Here is a 19,922-nt window from a genome sequence, read left to right as displayed (position 1 = left end):
CCAGGCCTAAAGAATTCCTACAGATAAAATCCCAAGGAATACAAGCTCACAGTGAAAAAAAAAAAAGAAAAAATTACAAAACACATAACGCACCTTGATTGGGAGCCACCAGAAAAAACAGATCTAAATTGCCCCTGAAAAATAGTTTAGATGCTAGAATTATCAGACTCCGAACATAACATAAATATGTTTAATATGTTTAAAGGAATGAAAAGGAATTTAAAAGATGTAGAAGGAACAGACATCATAAAATATGGCCAGTTTTGAAACAGAACTAAATAGAATTTCTAGAATCTAATAATTAAAAAATTGTAAATCAACGAATATGTTTAGCAGCTGATTAGACATGGCTAAAGAGTCAGATGTGCACACAATTATTCATAATGCAGCAATGACAGAAAAAGAAATCAGAAATAAGAAATGAAGAGACTTTTTTTTTTTTAGATGGTTTCACTCTTATTGCCTGGGCTGGAGTGCAGTGGCATGATCTTGGCTCACTGCAACCATTGCCTCCTGGGTTCAAGCGATTCTCCTGCCTCGGCCTCCTGAGTAGCTGGGATTACAGGTGCCTGCCACCAAGTCTGGCTAATTTTTGTATTTTGTAGAGACAGGGTTTTGCCATGTTGACCAGGCTGGTCTCAAACTCCTGAGCTCAGGTGATCTGCCCACCTCGGCCTCCCAAAGTGCTGGGATTACAGGTGTGAGCCACTGTACCAGGCCAAAGTGAAGAGACTTGAAAGACAGAGTAGGAACATCTAACACATGTCTAATGAGAGTGCTAGAAGAAGAGGGGAGAAGGAATAGGGTGCAGAAGCAATATTGTTAACTGTAAATAAATTTGAAAAATTACAGAAATGAATTAAGTCCTAAAATAATATTGATCCAAAAAGATCGAATAAACCTATAACCATTAAATAAATTGAATCAGTAGTTTAAAATCTTCCTGTTGAAAAAGCCCCTGGCTCTGAGGATTTTATGGGCAAATTCTACTAACCTTTTAAGAAAGACATCCAATATTACACACACTATCTCAGAGTGTAGAAAAAGATGAGACACCCCCAACTTAGTTTATGAGGCTAGCACAATCTTGATACCAAAACCATACAAAAATGACATAGCCAATACCACTCACAAACTTGGCTTTAAAAAAATCCTAAATATTAGCGAATCTCCTCCAGGATCATTTTAACTAGAAAAAAGCAAAAATAACTTTATGACCAAATTGGGTTTATCCAGGAAGGTAAGTTTGGTTTAATGGTAAAATTAATTAATGCAATTTACCACTTAGACTAAAGACCAAAAAGAAAACATCGTCTCAATGAAAGCATTAGATAAAATATAATATCATTAATTGGCCGGGCGCGGTGGCTCACGCCTATAATCCCAGCACTTCGGGAGGCCAAGGCGGGAGGATCATGAGGTCAGGAGATCGAGACCATCCTGGCTAACATAGTGAAACCCCGTCTCTACTAAAAATACAAAAAAATTAGCCGGGCGTGGTGGTGGGCGCCTGTAGTCCCAGCTACTCGGGAGGCTGAGGCAGGAGAATGGTGTGAAGCCAGGAGGCGGTGGAGCTTGCAGTGAGCGGAGATCACACCACTGCACTCCAGCCTGAGTGACAGAGCGAGACTCCATCTCAAAAAATAAATAAATAAATCATTCATTATTAAAACTCTTAGCAAACTATCACTTGAGAGTAACAAAGTATATTTCTGAAAACCCTACAGCAAGCATGATACTTTGTAGGAAAATGTTGAAGCATTCCTTTTTAAGTCGGGAACAAGATGAGTATCTGCCTCACGAATTTTAGTCATCATGCACTGGGAATCCAAACCAGGGCAAAATGGGGAAATAAAAAAGAATAATGACCAGAAAGGCATAATGTTGCACTATTCTCAAATGACATGACTAGTTATCTGGAAAACCAAAAAGAATCTATAGGTAAGCAAGGTTGTATTCTTCCAACAGTTGGAAGATGAAATTTTATTAAGATAATAAATACAATGGCATCAACAAATATCAAATATCTGGGAATAAATCTAACAAATGATGTGTATGACATTTATAGCAAAATTACAAAATTTTATTGAAAGTCATTAAAGAAGACCCAAATAAATAAAGGCAGACACCATATTTATGGAGTGCAACAAACATATTAAGAACATCTGCTGGGTGTGATGGCTCATGCCTGTAATCCCAGTACTTTTGGGAGGTTAAGGCAGGCAGATCATGAGGTCAGGAGATCAAGACCATCCTGGCTAACATGGTGAAACCCCGTCTCTGCTAAAAATACAAAATAATTAGCTGGGCATGGTGGCAGGTGCCTGTAGTCCCAGCTACTTGGGAGGCTGAGGCAGGAGAATGGCGTGAACCCAGGAGGCAGAGGTTGCTGTGAGCCAAGACCGTGCCATTGCACTCCAGCCTGGGCGACAGAGCGAGACTCTGTGTCAAAAAAAAAAAAAAAGAACATCAATATTAGCCAGGCATGGTGGCTAATGTCGGTAACCCCAGCACTTTGGGAGGCCGAGGTAGGAGGACTGCTTGAGGTCAGGAGTTAGAGACCAGCCTGGGCAACAGAGACAGAACCTGTCTCTAAAAATAAAAAAATGTTTTTTTGAGAGTCTTGCTCTGTCACCCAGGCTGGAATGCAGTGGCACCATCACGGCTCACTATAGCCTTGACTTCCTGAGTTTAAGCAGTCCTTCCACCTCAGCCTCCTGAGTAGCTGGGACCACAGCTACTCTTGACCTCCTGGGTGCAAGAGATTCTCCTGCCCTGGCTCAGCCTCCCAAGTAACTGGGACCACAGGTGTGCGCCACCACGCCTGGCTAATTTTTGTATTTATTTTGGTAGAGACAGGTTTTCAGCACGTTGTCCAGGCTGGTCTCGAACTTCTGGACTCAAGGAATCCACCTGCCTCAGCCTCCCAAAGTGCTAGGATTACAAGCATGAGCCACTGCACCTGGCCCCCAATTTTTTTTTAATTATCTGGGCATGGTGGTGAACACCTATAGTCATAACTACTCGAGAGGCTGAGACCAGAAGGATCCCTTAAGCTCAGGAATCTGAGGCTGCAGTGCACTCACCACTGCACTCACCACTGCACTTCAGCCTGCGCAACAGAGTGAGATGCTGTCTTAAAAAAATAAAAGGCCTCACACCTGGGAGACCAGGTGGAGGTGGGAGAATTGCTTAAGCTCAGGAGTTCCAGACTAGCATGGACAACATAGTGAGAACATAGTGAGACAATGTCTCTACAAAAAATTCAAAAATTAGCCAGGCACAGTGGCACACACCTGTGGTCCCAGCTACTTGGGAAGCTGAGCCAAGGCAGGAGAACCTCTTGCACCCAGGAGGTCAAGACTGCAGTGTGCCATGATTGTGCCACTGCACTCCAGCCTTGGCAACAGAACCAGACTCTGTCTCCAAAAATTAAAAATAAATGAAGAAAATCAATATTCTATTGTTTCATACATTCAACGCTAGTCCAATCAAAATCACAACAGATTTGTGTGCTTGTGTATGTGCAATAACACATAACTCTAAGCTAATTCTAAATATGTATTATGGGAGAGGAAAGCACTAAGGCAGGGCCCCCAACCCCTGGGCTGCAGACAGGGATGGAGACTGGAGACCGGTCTGTGGTCTGTTAGGAACCTGGCCGCACAGCAGGAGGTGAGCAGCAGCATTACCACCTGAGCTCCACCTCCTGTCAGATCAGCAGCGGCATTAGATTCTCATAGGAGCACGAATCCTATTGTGAACTGCGCATGCGAGAGACCTAGGTTGCACACCTCCTTATGAGAATCTAATTAATGCCTGATGATCTGACGTGGAACAGTTTCATCCTAAAACTGCCCCCCAATGCCCATCCATGGAAAAATTGTCTTCTATGAAACCAGTCCCTGGTGCCAAAAAGGTTGGGTACTACTGCACTAAAGCACTCTTGAAGGAGAACAAGGTGGGGAACTTGCCATGCCAGAGATCAAGATTTTTCATAAAGTTCTGGTAACTAACACAGCGTGGTACTACGGCAGGCAGACGAACTATTCAATGGTACGGAATGAAGAGTCCAGAAACAGGCCTGCACATTATAGAAACTCACTTTATGACAGGGCTGGGCATTGCAGGTCTGAAGGGAAAGCATGAACTTTTGAATATATAGAGCCAGGATAACTGGCTTTTCATGTGAAAAAAAAAAAAGAAAAAAAGAAAAAAAATTAGACTGCTGCTTCACATCATATATAAAAATCAACTCAAGATAGATTAAGAAATTAAATGTGAACAGAAAAACTAGAAAACTGCTAGGAGCAATATGGAAGAATAATTTCACAATTTTATTTTCCTAGGACACAAAAAGCACAAACTATAAGTGAAAAAAATGATGTCTATTGCATTAATATTAAGAACTTCTGGTTATCAACATAGACTATAAAAGAGATGATAAAATAAATCACACACTGGGAGAAGACATTTGTAACACATAAATGACAGAAGTTTAGCACCCAGAAGAGTTAAAGAACTCCCACTAATCAATAAGATAAGGACAAGAGAAAAACTGGCAAGACTTGAGCAGGCACTTCACAGAAGAGAGAACATGAATGGCCAATAAACATATGAAAAGATGCTCAGTCTCAGGAGTGTTCAGGAAAATGCAAATTAAATCCATAAAGAGATTCCATTTGGTACCCATCAGACTGGCAAAAATTCTAAAGTGTGAGAATATCAAGTGATGGTAAAGACGTGGTGCAAATGGAATAGCATCCACTGCTGAAAGAAAACAGTTTTGGAGAACAGTTTATGAAGAACAAATGGTGGAGCACATCAAGAATTTTTGTCAAGCTACGGTAATTACGACAGTGTGGTGTCAGTGCAGGGTCGGTCAAAGTGATCAACAGTACAGGATAAAAAGCCCCAGGATAGGCCCCTTTTTCTATGGAAACTTAATTTAGGTTATTTGGTCAAGTAGAAGATGCAATTATCTTCTGCCTCAGCCAGACTAACCCTAACAAAACCTGTGCAAAGGTACACCAGGAAACACACAAGAATGCTCACTGTAGCGCTCTTTCGGAGAGAGTGCAAAAGAAAAATCTAGAACAACCGAAACATTCACCAAGAGTTCGCTTGATAGGTTACATTATGGTATATTCATACAATGAAGGTAGTGTTCTAGTTCTTAAACTGGCGATGAGTAAATGAGTGTTCACTGTACTATTATCCATTATCCCCTAACCACCTTTTCTTTACAAATAGTCTTTTCTATTGACTCATTTATTACTTTTTGCAAATCACGGAGAGCCCAGAAACCAAGACAAAATAAGATGTTAGAAGCCAGGTGCAGTGGCTCACACCTATAATCCCAGCAACCTGGGAGGCTGAGGTAAGAGGATTGCTGGAAGACAGGAGTTCAAGGCTGAAGTGAGCTATGATGTCACCACTGTACTCCAATCTGGGCAACAGGATGAGATCCTGTCTTCTAAAACAAAATTAAAATGGCCGGGCGCAGTGGCTCACGCCTGTAATCCCAGCACTTTGGGAGGCCAAGGCGGGAGGATCACGAGGTCAGGAGATCGAGACCATCCTGGCTAACACAGTGAAACCCCGTCTCCACTAAAAAGAAAAAATAAAAAAAATTAGCCAGGCATGGTGGTGGGCACCTGTATTCCCAGCTACTTGGGAGGGTGAGGCAGGAGAATGACGTGAACCCAGGAGGCAGAGTTTGTAGTGAGCCGAGATCGTGCCACTGCACTCCAGCCTGGGCGACTGAGCAAGACTCTGTCTCAAAAAAACAGAGAAAAAAAAATACATAAAAAGTAAATAAATAAATAAAAATAAAGACATTAGAACATCAAAGTGTTCCCTTGTGTGTTTCCCCCTTTTTAGGTTTTTCTTAGATGAACTCCCCTCAGTCTGGAGGCTGTAAGAACTGTGATCTTGGGTGTGGTCAGCTGAGTAATGGCCTGCAGATATCTAGGTCCTAATTCCTAAAACCTGTGACTGTTACCTTATAAGGCAAAAGGGACTTTGCAGGTAGAATTAAATTAAGGCTTTTGAGATGGGGAGATTATCCTTGATTATTCAAGTGGGCCCTATTTGATTTGTGATTAAATGTGATTAAATGTAATCACAAGTGTCCTAAGAGGAAGATGGAAGGGCAGAACAGAAGCAGAGACTAGAGTAATGTAGCCACGAGGAATGCTGGCAGCCACCAGAAGCTGGAAGAAGCAAGGAATGGAGTGTCCCCTGGGACTTCCACAAGGAATCAGCCTTGCCAACATCTTGATTTTAGCTCCAAAAGAGTCATTTCAGACTTCTGACTTCCAGAACTGCAAGAGAACAACCTCTGTTGTTTTAAACCACTAAATTCATGGTTACCTGTTACAGCAGCAATCATAGACTAATACAGTGGGAAAGGATGTTTGACTTCACTCACCTCTTTGTCTCAGATTGTTTTCCACTTAGCACATGTCCTCTGCCTTCTCTTCTCTCCAACATTGAATGCCACAGTGTCCCCCCGGTAGGAAGACGAAGCAGTGGTTTAATTCCTTCATATGTAAGATGTACCACTTCCCCTGCTGAAAGGGTTTATCCCCACAATTTCCAACCAAAGCCAGACAAGTCATTCACACACACACCCACAAAATGTCCACCCAATGGAAACAGCACTGGGCAGGCAGAGGGACACTTGAACTCAAGTCCCAGTTTCCCAGTGACTGGCTATATGACCTCATAAACTTCTCAAAGATGGAATCAGAACTTATACATCTTTATATCCCTGGTGCCTGGCATGCATCAAATGGTCAAAAAAAATGAGCAGTACATCAATGAATAAATTGACCAAGCTATGAATCAATCAATCAATCAATCTTGAGCAAGGATAGAAGTCCTAATCACTGAAAAAGGAAATATTTTTAATGGCTCTTCTCTCTCTCTTCCTCAACCAGTATAAGGAAAAGATTAAAATCATAAAGTTTTGGTCAGGCATGGTGGCTCACGCCTGTAATCCCAGCACCTTGGGAGGCCAAGGTGGGCAGATCACCTGAGGTCAGGAGTTCAAGACCAGCCTGACCAAAATGGTGAAACCCCATCTCTATTAAAAATACAAAATTGGCCAGGCATGGTGGTGCATGCCTTTAATCCCAGCTACTCAGGAGGCTGAGGCAGGAGAATCGCTTGAACCTGGGAGGCAGAAGTAACACTGAGCCAAGATCATGCCATTACAATCCAGCCTGGGCAACAAGAGCAAAACTGCGTCTCAAAAAAAAAAAAAAAAAATCATAAAGTTTTAGGGTTGGACAGTTTTAGGGTTGAGAGCCAGGAGCTCCCTGCCTCACAAGGCAGCCCAGTGCTGTCAGTGCCAACTACTGGAAACCTTTTCCTTCCAAAAAGCCAAAAATTTGTCTTCTAGCCACCCACTAGTTCTAGTCCAATTCTCTAACCATATAAAACAAGCTTGCTCTCTTTCCCACATTAAAACATTTTCAGAACATGGACACCTGGCCTTAAGTCTTGGCCTAGCCAATTAGGCTAGTGATTTTGACAGATCACCTATCTCTGTGGGTCCCCATCTTCCTTGTCTGTCGAACAAGGGCATGACATCACCAAGACTCCTTCTAGCTCTAAGACGCAGTGTGAAAAACACCACCTTCTCGGTATTCAATCCTTCACCATTTTAACCTATTCATTGGATTTTTAATGTCAACACTTTATGTTTTACTTCCAGAAGTGCTTCTTTTCCACATGGGCCTATTTCTCTCCCCCAGGTTATGCTGTTTTCTTTTATTTTCAGTTCTTTGCTTTATTTCTTTTTTTTATTTAAAAAAACTTATTCTAGGTCTCTAACTGGTAGCTCTATTATAGAAATGATATATATTATTAATATATGTATGTGCAAAGGTTGCTGGATGGGACAAGTTTGCCACCTTCTAAGAATAGTGAGGAGGCTAGAGCCGAGTGAGAGAGGGGAGGCCACTGCCAGGTAAGGTCAGAGATAGGCAGAAGCCAGACCTTGTTGAGTGTTGTTGACAATGGTAAGGAGTTTGAGTTTTACTCTTAGTGAGATGGAGCAGTTTTTAAACAGTATGGGAAAGATGGCCTATCTTACTGTTTTTTTTTTTTTTTTTTTGGAGACGGAGTCTCCCTCTGTCACCCAGGCTGGAGTGCAATGGCACGATCTCGGCTCACCACAAGCTCTGCCTTCCAGGTTCACACCATTCTCCTGCCTCAGCCTCCCAAGTAGCTGGGACTATAGGCGCCCGCCACCTCACCCAGCTAATTTTTTGTATTTTCGTAGAGACGGGGTTTCACCGTGTTAGCCAGGATGGTCTCGATCTCCTGATCTCATGATCTGCCCGCCTGCCTCAGCCTCCCAAAGTGCTGGGATTACAGGCGTTAGCCACCGCGCCCGGCCCTATCTAACATTTTAATGAGATCACTGGAGGGACAGGAATAGAAGCAGAGAAAACAGTCAGGAGGATTTTCAATGGTCCAGGAGAGCAACAGTATTTGGTTGGTGGCAGTGGTGGAGGCGGGAGTCATGGGTAGACAGGCGAGTATTTTAAAGGCAGAGCTAGGAGAACTTGCTGAAAAAGCCTGGATTCCACAACATGCAGCCTGAAGTATGCACAGATACTGCTGGATCCTGCAACTCCCTCAGGAGGGGCACATGTGGACTCGTGGTTCTCAACCTCACGTGCTCATGAGAAAAAGTCTTCGCATGTTCTGGAAATTCAACGTGAATCTCCAGCATCAGCTGGCCGGGCTCACCAGCCTCTTTTTCAAGACGGGTTGTATTCCCTCTCCTCTGAGCAGCGTGACCCACTCAGCCCAATATTCTGTCTGACAGGCATAGCTTTGGCAGTGTAAGCCCCAGTTGTGACAAGACTAAATTTTACACTGATCACAATTAGGCAGCCCATCTGTGAAAGTAAGACAGGAGGCTGGGCCCAGTGACTCATGCCTGTAATCCCAGCACTTTGGGAGGCCGAGGTGAGGAATCATGAGGTCAGGAGATTGAGACCATCCTGGCCAACATGGTGAAACCCCGTCTCTACTAAAATACAAAAAATTAGCTAGTTGTGGTGGTGTGCACCCTTAGTCCCAGCTACTCGGGAGGCTGAGGCAGGGGAATTGCTCGAACCCGGGAGGCGGAGATTGCAGTGAGCCGAGATGGTGGCACTCCAGCCTGGCGACAGAGTAAGACTCCATCTTAAAAAAGAAGAAAAAAAAAAAAAAGGAAGTGAAACAGGAGAAACAGGAGGACTCCCTTGACCCCTCTGTGGGACTTGTGACAGGGGTGTGGCTTGCTGACTCGGCCTGCAGTGCTCAAACCCCTTGCAGGAGGGGAAGCATGCAGGTGAGAGGGTGCCAAGGCTGGGGTGAGCACTTTTGGGCTCTAGTTCCCTGGCAGCGTCTAGGGGTGTGTTACAATTAATGCTGTTTTAGCAGTTGCCATCTGCAGATGGCTGTTAACCAGCTCAGTGGAGAGTCACGGTGACAGTCTTTTACACCCTGCCCTCTTGGCACCCTGTTCTTGTCCAGTATCCAGGAAGAATCAGGTCACACAGACTTGAAGGATGGTGAATGCAGAGATTTTATTGAGTGATGGAGGTGGCTCTTAGCAAGATGGGGAGCTGGAAAGGGGATACAGCAGGAAGATAATCTTCCCCTGGAGTGCGGCCATCCCTGGCCAAACTCCTCTCAACGTTCCGATGCTTCTCTTCTCTCCTCTGCCACGCCACTCTGCTTCTCTGCCAGTGGAGTTTGGGGTTTTTGTGGGTACGGGATGCGGAGTGTGACGGGCCAGAGTGGTTTTGGAAAAAGCAACATTTGGGCAGGAAAACAGGGATAACTGTTCTCATTTAGGGCCGCAGTTTCCAGGCTTGAGGGTGGGGCCTTTGCCAGGGAACTGCCCTCTTCTACCCAGTATTTCCCTGCCTCCTGTCCATATCAAAAGGTTCTTGGTTGGGCACTGGGTTGACCGAGTCCAGGCATGCTATTTAGAACTCATCATAAAAAGTTGGGGTCAGAACCTCTCAGAACCAGAAAGCATGAACCACAGTTTAGCACAAATGGTGGCTTGCGATTGAATCTCGGGCCCCAGGTCCACAGGCAATAATGAGAACCTCAGGCAAGTCCATCTCTTTTCAATTCACAGGGGACATGATGGCACCCTGTCTCCTGACTCAGCCCTTCTCAGGTTTTATGGGGATCTTGTTAAAATGCAGATTCACTAGGCCTGGGACTCTGCATTCCTAACTACTCCAGTAATGCCAATGCTGCTGGTGCACAGACCACACTCTGAGGAGTGAGGTCCTGACTCATTCACCATCCAACACACACTCGCTGGGCACCTACTGCATATAAGAAACTGTGAGGGAAACGAAGCAGATGTGGTCTGTAAGGGGATATCAATGCACTAGACCACCACAGCACCAGGAACAAAGTGACAATGCCACTCTGGGGACCCATAGGACAGAAATCTTTCTTGGTTAGGGGACCTAAGGGAGGTTTCATGGAGAAAGGTAGAGACACATATGGAGAGTGTAGTGAAAGCCAGAGGGCACCTTCCAAGGTTTTAGCTATGGAATGGCATCAGTTCTTTGTAATTGCTAATTTCTCCTCAGACTTAAGACCTCCTTTCTTGACTCACAAACAGAATAAAGGGACTAAAAGGGAAGTGAGAGAGATATTTCCAGTGTAGAGATTGAAGGAGTTATGTCAGGATTCTCCCAGTTTCACAATACCGTATTATGCCAAGGACATATCTAGGTTTGCAAAGCTGGCTAGGAGTCATTCACTCAACATATATGGTGGTCATTAGGGCTGTTCTTTAGTGAGGAGTGTAATTCCCCACCCACTTTGAATTCAGCTTTGGCCAATGACATGTGAGCAGAAATGGCAAGTTATCATCTCCAGGGGCAGGTACTTATGAGCCAGTGTGTGACTCTCTATTTTTCTCTCCCTACCACAGTGAACTGTGGTATGTGTGTGTGCGTGTGTGTGTGTGTGTGTGTGTGTGTGTGTTTGAGACAGGGTATCACTCTGTTTCTCAGGCTCAGTGCAATGGCGTGATCTTGGCTCACTGCAACCTCTAGCTCCCGGGCTCAAGTGATCCTCCCACCTCATCCTCCAAGTAGCTGGGACCACAGGTGCACACCACCATGCCCAGCTAATTTTTGTATTTTTTTTTTTTGTAGAGATGGGGTTTTGCCATATTGCCCAGGCTGGTCTCAAACTCCTGGGCTCAAGTGATCTGTCCACCTCTGCCTCCCAAAGTGCTAGGATTACATGGTGAGCCACTGTGCCCAGCCAGAATCCTGATGTCTTATAATGATAAGACAAAGGAAACCCAGGCAGCCTGGGACTCTGAGTGAATATGATGAGCAGAGTACCCCTGCCAACCCACAGTGAACAGGCTGCAGAAAGCAAGAAATAAATCTTTATTTTCTTGAGCCACTGGGATTTAGGAGTTGTTACTGCAGCATGCTCTAGTCCATCCTAACAACAAATATTTAATTGATTATAAGCACCATTTAAAGTTTTCATTCTAGGATATGGGACAGCTCATGGCATCAAAAAAGCAGCTGTAGGAACTGGGGCCTGAGCCACCAAAACCAAGACTCTCTTGTGCCAGCCTCTTTCTCTCACCCAAGTCTCATCTCCATTTATTTTTGCTTTGCTATATTCTCCACTTTTGCTTATGGACTTTCTCCACGTATGCCAGGGGGTTTAGATGCCTCAGCCCTAACTTCATATCTTTCCAACTCTGGGCCCCATAGGCAAGGCTATTCTCCCGCAGCTCCAAATCAAGAAACCCTGGGGAAGGATCTCAGTTTGAGTCGCCTGCCCACCTCTGGACCAATGTCCGTGCCCAGGGAAATGCATATCTAGCCCTGGGTCACATGCTGACTTTTGTGGCTGAGTGGAGGGAGGCAGGATGGAGCATGTTACCAGAAGGGAATGGAAAACTAGTTTTGCAGCCCAAAGTACTATCCAGAGTCCCATACAAAGAGGAGGGAAGGATATACACACATTAGTATGCAGGAGAATGTCTAAGGCAGACTTTAACTGAGATGTGATCAGTGAAAGGAAAAAAAAAATGGGGAGGGAATGTAGTATACGCTATGCATGATAGTCCTAAGAAGAAAGAGAAGCAAGGCAAGACAGCTAGGCTGGACAGCTCCCTACAGTGGCAACAGGAGGCACCTTTGTCCTAGAACTGCCAGGTGACTGACAAGGCCACAGGGAGAGGGAGAGATGGGATGTCAGGAGGAGATGTTAACTCAAATAACAGATGCTCTCTGTTTACTAATCCAGTAAATCTGACAATGGGGCAAACCTTTTCTGATCAGGAATAAGCTAAGTCCGGAAGAGCAAATACTGAACCAACACGTGTGCCGCATCACCATCTTCCCTGCATAAAGCAGTCTTAGGACTCCTTCCCCACTGAGCCCAACTCAGCTTCTTGCTCCTCAAGACAGTGTCCTAGGCAGCCTCACATTAATCAAAAGAGATGAACCTCACTTGCCATCCCTGGTCTGGGTACCCACGCATGCTTGAAGGCCTATACCAAATTACCTTGCAAGACTCCTTCTGAAATCCCTACTGTGTGGGGGTCCTTGATCTATATTTCCTTGATCTATATTTCAAGTTGGTCCTTGATCTATATTTCCTCTTTCCCTGAATTCCCAGGGAAGCCCCGGTGTGACTTAAAAAACCCAAAGTGAAAATAATGTGCTTCCATATAAAGACAGATGAGATCTGAAAATTCAGAATAAATACTCTGAATATAATGATCCAACTTCCAGTTCCTCAAGAATCCCAATTCCCTTCCCAAGTCCTAGAATCGAGAGGAAAACATCCTTAGTGCCCAAGTGCACCCTCCCTTACTTCTTGTTGGGGGTTGGAAACACTCCCCCAGACTAAGAATTCTGGTAACCAGCTGGGCATGTGTGTGGCTCATCCCTGGCAGTGAAATTCCAAAGGTATCACGTGCCATGGCTGCTGCACTGCCGTGTCTCTCCTTTCCCTAGCCTCCCAGACTTCCCTGGAAACACACACACACACACACACACTCATTCACATACACTCACATGTACACAAAACAGCAGCCTCACTAAGTGGCCAAAGAGGGCCTGACTCCCACTTCCCTCATTCTCCCCAGGGCTCCTCCTCCCCTGACATAATACACCCTCCAAAAAAGATAGCTGGCTTCAGAAGGAAGCGGGGAGACTGACCCAGTAATAACCAGGTGAGACCCTCCCTTGTCAGCTAACCTCAAATAAGACACAGCGGGAAGAAGTGCATGAAAGCTACTTCTCAGCAGGTAGGCAGGGTTAGCAAACAAAGAAACAGGGCAGCTCCACAGCAGAGAAATCTAAGCTGGTATTCTTCACTTCCTTGAGGATACTCCTCCTGTTTATAAATAAACATGATGCATACAGGCCAGCTGGGGAAGGAAGGGACCTAGAGGAACACTGACTCCTGGAGCTCCAAGGACCTGCAGGGTGACTGTGGCCAGAAACCTGTCTCTTAGACAGGGAGCTGGCCCAGGTGGGTGGGAGTCAGCCTTAGCACTGTGGCAGTGGCTCAGGTCAGCACTGGGACTAGAACCCATGTCTGCTGCCTACTAGCCCAACATCTTTCCTTTCACAATTCAACGGAAACATTTACCCAGCTCCCACAGTGCACTACGGCACGGTGCCAGGAAATCAATCCTCAACCAACTGGAACCCGCCATTAACTGAATCAGTTTCCTGCATGCCACATTTTAAAAGCAGGCCCCAAAGAAAGGCTAGCTTATATTTAAGGATTTACGATCTTTTCTTTTTTTTTCCATTTGTTTTGCAACAGTTGGGGAACATCTTGAGGACAATCCACATTCCTCCCAGCCCCATCCATTTTCATATCCCTGACCCAGGACAGACTTCATGCTCCAAATCCCAGTCCTAGAACTTAGCCAGATCTTCAACCTATCAAACTAAGACTCTGTCTTGATCATCACACTGTATTTTCTAAAAACTAATATTTTTTAAAATGTGTTGTGTGGAAATAAAATGTTTTCTGCACAGCCGTTAGTTATTCAGAAAATTTTGTGGACTTAGAACTCTCTTTTCCCCACATAGTGAGTTGGGGTTTTAGTCTACTAATCCCATAAGGGGTGAGAAGCTCTTGATCTGTTCAGCCAACGTTCTGGGCCTTGGCCAAGACAATGAGGCAATATCTGCTCCTTAGAATAATGCTTCAAAATGGCATAGTCTTCCAAGAAGTCACACAGCAACGTTGTGTCCCCCCTCCAAAAGGGTGCACAAAAATATGCTCTCCCCAGTTTGAAATTCATTCATGCCTAGACCTTGAGTTGTGTGTAAAGATAATGAAAGGAGGTAAGCAGGCAAGTCCTAAATAAGTCCCTGTGTCCTATGAAGGTATCAACCAGGTTCTGAGTGCTATTGCACTAAGTATTTCTTCCTTAATTATTTACAGGCTGAGCCAAGGAAGTTAGGAGAAAGAGAGCTAGCAAGAAAGAAGCAACTCAAACTGGTCCTCATTCTAAGAGCCTTGCCTGTGGGCACAAGCCTATCTTGATGCCTGCTGACCTCCGCCCCCAGGGGACAGCACTAGTCAGCCACTCTGCTTGTCCCCAGGGCTTGGGATTTCCTTCAACACAACCAACCTTCACTCAGTGCATTCAGGTGCCAGGTACTTCATGAAAGACACATGGCAGGGGAAAAGAGGTTGTAAAGGGAAACAAGCCACAATCACTTTCTTCAAAATGCTCATGGCCAGTAGCAGCAGAGACATCCACAAGCACTGGTTGGCTGTCCCTGGAGGCCATCAGCTTGTCGTGATACCTCTGGTTGGATGGTTGGGACCACACAAAGACAGGAAGACACTCCCTCTCTATCCTCAGAACACAGTGATAGGTCTTCCTTACATGTTCGTTGATGTGACAGAGGCTTACAAAACCATAAAAAGACTGCTTACACAAAACGCGACTTGCAGATAAAACCATAGGATGCTCCCACGCTAGAGGTCTAGGGAGCTTGAAAGAGATCAGTTTTTCAACTGGCAGTGGGGAGTGAAGGTGGAAAAAGCACTGGACTGGACTAAAAATCCAGAGCCTGTTTTCTTTACCAGCTCATCTTGTGTCCTTGGGCAAGGCACATTTCCTCTGCAGTTTTACAGATGAGGGGGAGGACTAGATCAGTTGTTTTTATTAGCAGTAAAATACATATATTTTTCTGAACTGTATTTTATCTAGAACCCCAATATATAAGACAAACAAAAAGGCAACTGCTTGGGTTGAATCAGGGATGAGGAGCCCAGAGCCCATCTGCTCAGGCTGGGTGGCCCTCAGGGAACCCAGTTTGAAACCCACAGGAGTAAATTAAGTCTGAGAGCCCCTGATAACCTCTCACAGGGTTCCCGGGGAGGACAGAAGGAGGGACTTATCATTGATTTAGTGCTCTCCGTGGTGCTTGGCAACTTGATATCAAGTGTCATGGAAATCTTTGCAACAGCAACATGAGGTGAACTAGCTGCGGATTAGCATCTGCTGTGATCTGAGTTGTGAACTGGGATCTTCTAGCAAGAGGCAAAACTGGGATTTGAACCACGGGTATTCTGACTCCAAACACAGTATTCCTCCTCTTGATAAGAAGTTCCTCAAGGTGTGTGGAGTGTAGAATATTGGGCTGAATCAATAATATCCTTGAATTATAAATATATGTACGTATATGTATACAGGAAAATTTCTTGAAGAATATGCCCTCCATTATTATTATTAGTTATCTCTGTGTGGTGGAAATGTGGATGATTTTTCAGTTTATCTTTTCTAATTTTCCCGTAATGAACAAATATTGTCTTCACCGAACAGGGATTGCTTATTTAAAATGATGTTCATAATTCATAATCAATATGCTCATGCTGGGTTTCTACAGCGAATTAGGGACTGGGGGATAAGTGCTATCCCTGAGCTTTTGGACTTGATGGTGGAAATAACAATCTCAAATCCCATCAACTCTCCTTAGGCCACAGAATGCTGGCCACAGATAATTTAAATTCTCTGAAGTCTCGGTTCTGGGGAGTGTGGTTGTTTTAGAAAGCAACAGCACATCCCTGAGACACCTCCCAAATGTATGCCTCTCCTCTCCACCCTCATCAGTTGCCCGTTGTAAAAAAGGGGGAGGGGCTGGGTACGGTGGCTTACGCCTGTAATCCCAGCACTTTGGGAGGCCGGAGCGGGCAGATCACTAGGTCAGGAGTTCAAGACCAGCCTGGTCAACATGGTGAAACCCCATCTCTACTAAAAATACAAAAATTAGCTGGGTATGGTGGCGAGCGCCTGTAATCCCAGCTATTTGGGAGGCTGAGGCAGAAGAATCGCTTGAACCCAGGAGGCTAAGGCTGCAGTGAGCCGAGACTGTGCCACTGCACTCTCCAGCCTGGGGGACAGAGTGAGTCAAAAACAAAAACGAAAAAAAAAAAGTGGTGGGGGGATGGAGGTGCTAATAAAACTAATCATAGTCACATGACCCAGGACCCGATGCCCTCACTTCCAGCCCAGCAGGACCTATAGAGAGCCCACCAGCCAGGCCAACGCAACTCTCCAGCCCCACCCTGAGGGCTCCCCAGAAGCCACTGGCAATATCGATCCCAGAGAGGAACCACCACCCTGATGGCAAGACAGTGTTGGTCAGGCATGAGGCAGGGCAAGGCGTGTCAGCCACTTCCCTGTATTATTCACGTCAGCTCTGCCGGCAGAAATCTTCCAAATGTTTAACGTGCCACCTCAAGATGCAGTGCAAACCCCCCACAGTCAGGAACAGCTGTGGCGAGGCCTTCACGAAATGACTTGGGGGCTGAGAGACACAGACACTGGCTTTGGGAGGAAAGCCCTGAACGGTGGCAGGAGACAATGCTGAGATCCACTTCGGAAGGGAAAATCAGTAAAGAAGGGACGGGAGATGGGAGGTGTTTCAAAACGTGGGGAGTGATGGTGCAAAATCACTGGGGTCCAGAGTCCCGCGTTCTCAGACAAAGAAAAAGCCCGAGGTGCTTGCCACCCTCCTCCCTGCCTTAGAATCCCCACACCCATTTCAGCCCCTGCTAGCTAGAGCAGGTGGCAAATCTGTTCTGACTCAGGCCAGGACGGTTAGGGAAGAACAGGGACTAGAACAGCCACGTCTATCTCCAAAGGAGAATAAATCCACCGGGGAAGCTCTTCAAACGCCTACGGGTCCTGGGGCTTGAAAGGGAAAATCGGCCCCCACGCCCACCCCCAACGACTTCACACAGACCTCACCCCAGATGACTCTGCGCTCTCCTGCAAGGCCTGGGAGGTGTCATCGCCACCATCCGGGTGGCTGTCACTTGAAAATTTCCCGTGCACTCCCGGAGGTACCCGCCCCTGTCTCTCAAACCCCTGCAAAAAGAGTCGGAGCCGAGGGCTCCAGGCGTCTACTCCAAGATTCATATGCGTCTTCCCATGTCCCACCTGCCTTTACCGCTGTCGATGTAGACACCAAAAAAGGAGGATTTTTCCAACCCCACTGGGAGTCCCGCCTCTGTCTCTCCCCACTTTCCGCGCTGACCCTCCAGGCAGCGCCCCTGGCTCGTCTGCGCTGTCCTTTCCACCTAACAAAAGCTGGGCGGCGGACCGCGGCGCCGGGCGACCGCACATTTCTCCCAAAGGAGAGAGACGCGTGTCCCCGCGGCGCGCCCATTCGGGGCCTCTGCAAATCGACGGAGCTGGGGAACAAAGCGGCCGGGGCACGGCGAGACGCAGCTCCCAAGGAACCCCCGCGCGCCCCAGCCCTCGCTGTCCCGGCCCAGCCCCCCGCAAGCGGCCGCCAGCGCCTGCTGCCTCCTGGGCAGCAGCCGCGTCCTGCGCCGCCCGTCCGCCGGCAGGCGTCCTCGGCGGCTACTGTACCTGCTAAATTTAGCTGCGCCGGGTATTAATAGCCGGAGCCACTGGGGCCGGGCGCTGCAGGGGCGCGCGCAGCCTGGGGCCGGGGGCGGGGAGGGAGGGGACGGAGGGGCGCGCGGGAGAAGGCCACTTACACCACCAGCCTGGAGATGATCCATGACACCATGGCGGGAGGGCGGGCGAGGCCCGGGCGGCGCGGCTCGGCTAGGCTGCGGGCGGCGCGGGCGGCTGCGACGCTCCCGGCACGTCTGTCCGCTCACGGCAGCCGCCGGCAGACTGAGCGCGCCCGCCGCCCTGCCCGGCGTTCGCGCGTTGGCGCAGCCGCGGCACGTTCTGGCGGCTGCTGCGGCCCCAGCCCCCCGGGGCTCCGCGGGCCCGCAGCGATTGGGCGGTGAGCCGGTCAGGGCACCCGCGGGCCCGCCCCGCCCCGCTCGCCCGGGCCCCCAGCTGAAGGCGGGCGGGTCCTGCGCGCGCCCCAGGGCACCGGCCCCGCCAAGGGAGCCCTGCGGCGGCCCCGTTTGCAGGGCAGGGACCCTCAGCGTTCCAGCAGGGAAACTGAGGTCCGAACTTGGACCTCGGGAATCTGTCTGCACCTGTCTAGGTGGGATGCTGTCATCCCTCATTCAAATAGTGCGTTAGCCTCATAAAGGGTTTACTTGGATCCATACCTAACGTCTTCAGACTGTCTCCTGCTAAGCACTTTCTGCATAAAAAACAAACCTGGGCGCTTGCCTCCCTATTTAAACTACGGAGTCCCTATATCATCGTGGTACCTGCCTAGAACCGTGTTGCCAAGACCATTCCCCCAAATAGTCCTCTAGCTCTTTTCCCTCCGGGCATCTTGGACTCAAATATTTGCTGTTTCTTTTTTCCCTGTCTGTACACGCCATGCCTCATCGTCCTGCCTTGATTTGATTCAGCTCCTTCTTCAAGGCTGGGCTGAAGGGCTGCTTGTTCCTAGGGAAGGCCTTTCCTTGGGGGCTGCTCCTGGTCCTAGGAGGAGACTAGAAGCCGCGATTGCATAGCACCGGTGTCCCGCTGAGCCACATTGAAGTCTTAGGCAAAAGGGAACTTGTGCACCCTATATAAACATTTTTACGTATTTTTTAAAATACCGTATTAACTATTACCTTTTTTTTGTTTTTTGTTTTTTTATGAGACGGAGTCTCGCTCTGGGGTGCAGTGGCCTGATCTCGGCTCACTACAAGCTCCGCCTCCCGGGTTCAAGTGATTCTCCTGCCTCAGCCTCATGAGTAGCTGGGATTACAGGCGCGCGCCACCACGCCCAGCTAATTTTTGTATTTTTAGTAGAGATGGAGTTTCACTATGTTGGCCAGACTGGTCTCAAACTCCTGACCTCGTGATCTGCCCGCCTCGGCCTCCCAAAGTGCTGGGATTACAGAAGTGAGCTCCCGCGCCAGGCCCTATTATGTATCTTAATTGCTGAATTATTATTATTATTATTATTATTATTATTATTATTATTTTGAGATAGAGGCTCGCTCTGTCGCCCAGGCTGGAGTGCAGTGACCGGATCTCAGCTCACTGCAAGCTCCTCCTCCCGGGTTTACGTCATTCTCCTGCCTCAGCCTCCCTAGTAGCTGGGACTACAGGCTTCCGCCACCTCGCCCGGCTAGTTTTTTGTATTTTTTAGTAGAGACGGGGTTTCACCGTGTTAGCCAGGATGGTCTGGATCTCCTGACCTCGTGATCGGCCCGTCTCGGCCTCCCAAAGTGCTGGGATTACAGGCTTGAGCCACCGCGCCCGGCCTAATTGCTGAGTTTTATGGCACCTCTTACATGTTGCACCGTCACTGAGCACCTCACTCTGCTCACCCTAGACCCGGCCTCAGATGGTACATTATTCTGTTACACTGGAAACGCTTTGTCCTCTACTCCTTGGCTCTGCTGCTGCTTTTCCCACCCTCCAATAGCTTAGGTTCTGCGTGATGCTCTTGGTGCCCTGTCCTTTGCTGATGATGGTGTCATGTGTA

At 47.3% G+C, this 19,922-nt stretch overlaps 1 protein-coding gene across 7 annotated transcripts in view; it reads right to left on the bottom strand.

Annotated features, from left to right (window-relative positions):
• The window catches only part of REEP1 (receptor accessory protein 1), a 123,417-nt gene extending 105,210 nt beyond the window's left edge, over positions 1 to 18,207 (bottom strand). For all 7 annotated transcript variants that reach the window (XM_077959092.1, XM_077959093.1, XM_077959095.1 and 4 more), the window contains exon 1: positions 18,064 to 18,207. In XM_077959092.1, coding sequence (XP_077815218.1) covers positions 18,064 to 18,095 — 32 coding nt within the window. In that variant the 5' untranslated portion in view covers positions 18,096 to 18,207. The remainder of the gene's footprint in view (positions 1 to 18,063) is intronic.
• Positions 18,208 to 19,922: the final 1,715 nt, after the last annotated feature.

Source organism: Macaca mulatta, chromosome 13 (genome assembly GCF_049350105.2).
Source record: "Macaca mulatta isolate MMU2019108-1 chromosome 13, T2T-MMU8v2.0, whole genome shotgun sequence".
Taxonomy (NCBI): domain Eukaryota; kingdom Metazoa; phylum Chordata; class Mammalia; order Primates; family Cercopithecidae; genus Macaca; species Macaca mulatta.
Note: the sequence above shows the minus strand (reverse complement) of the source record. Positions and strands in the feature narration are given on the sequence as shown.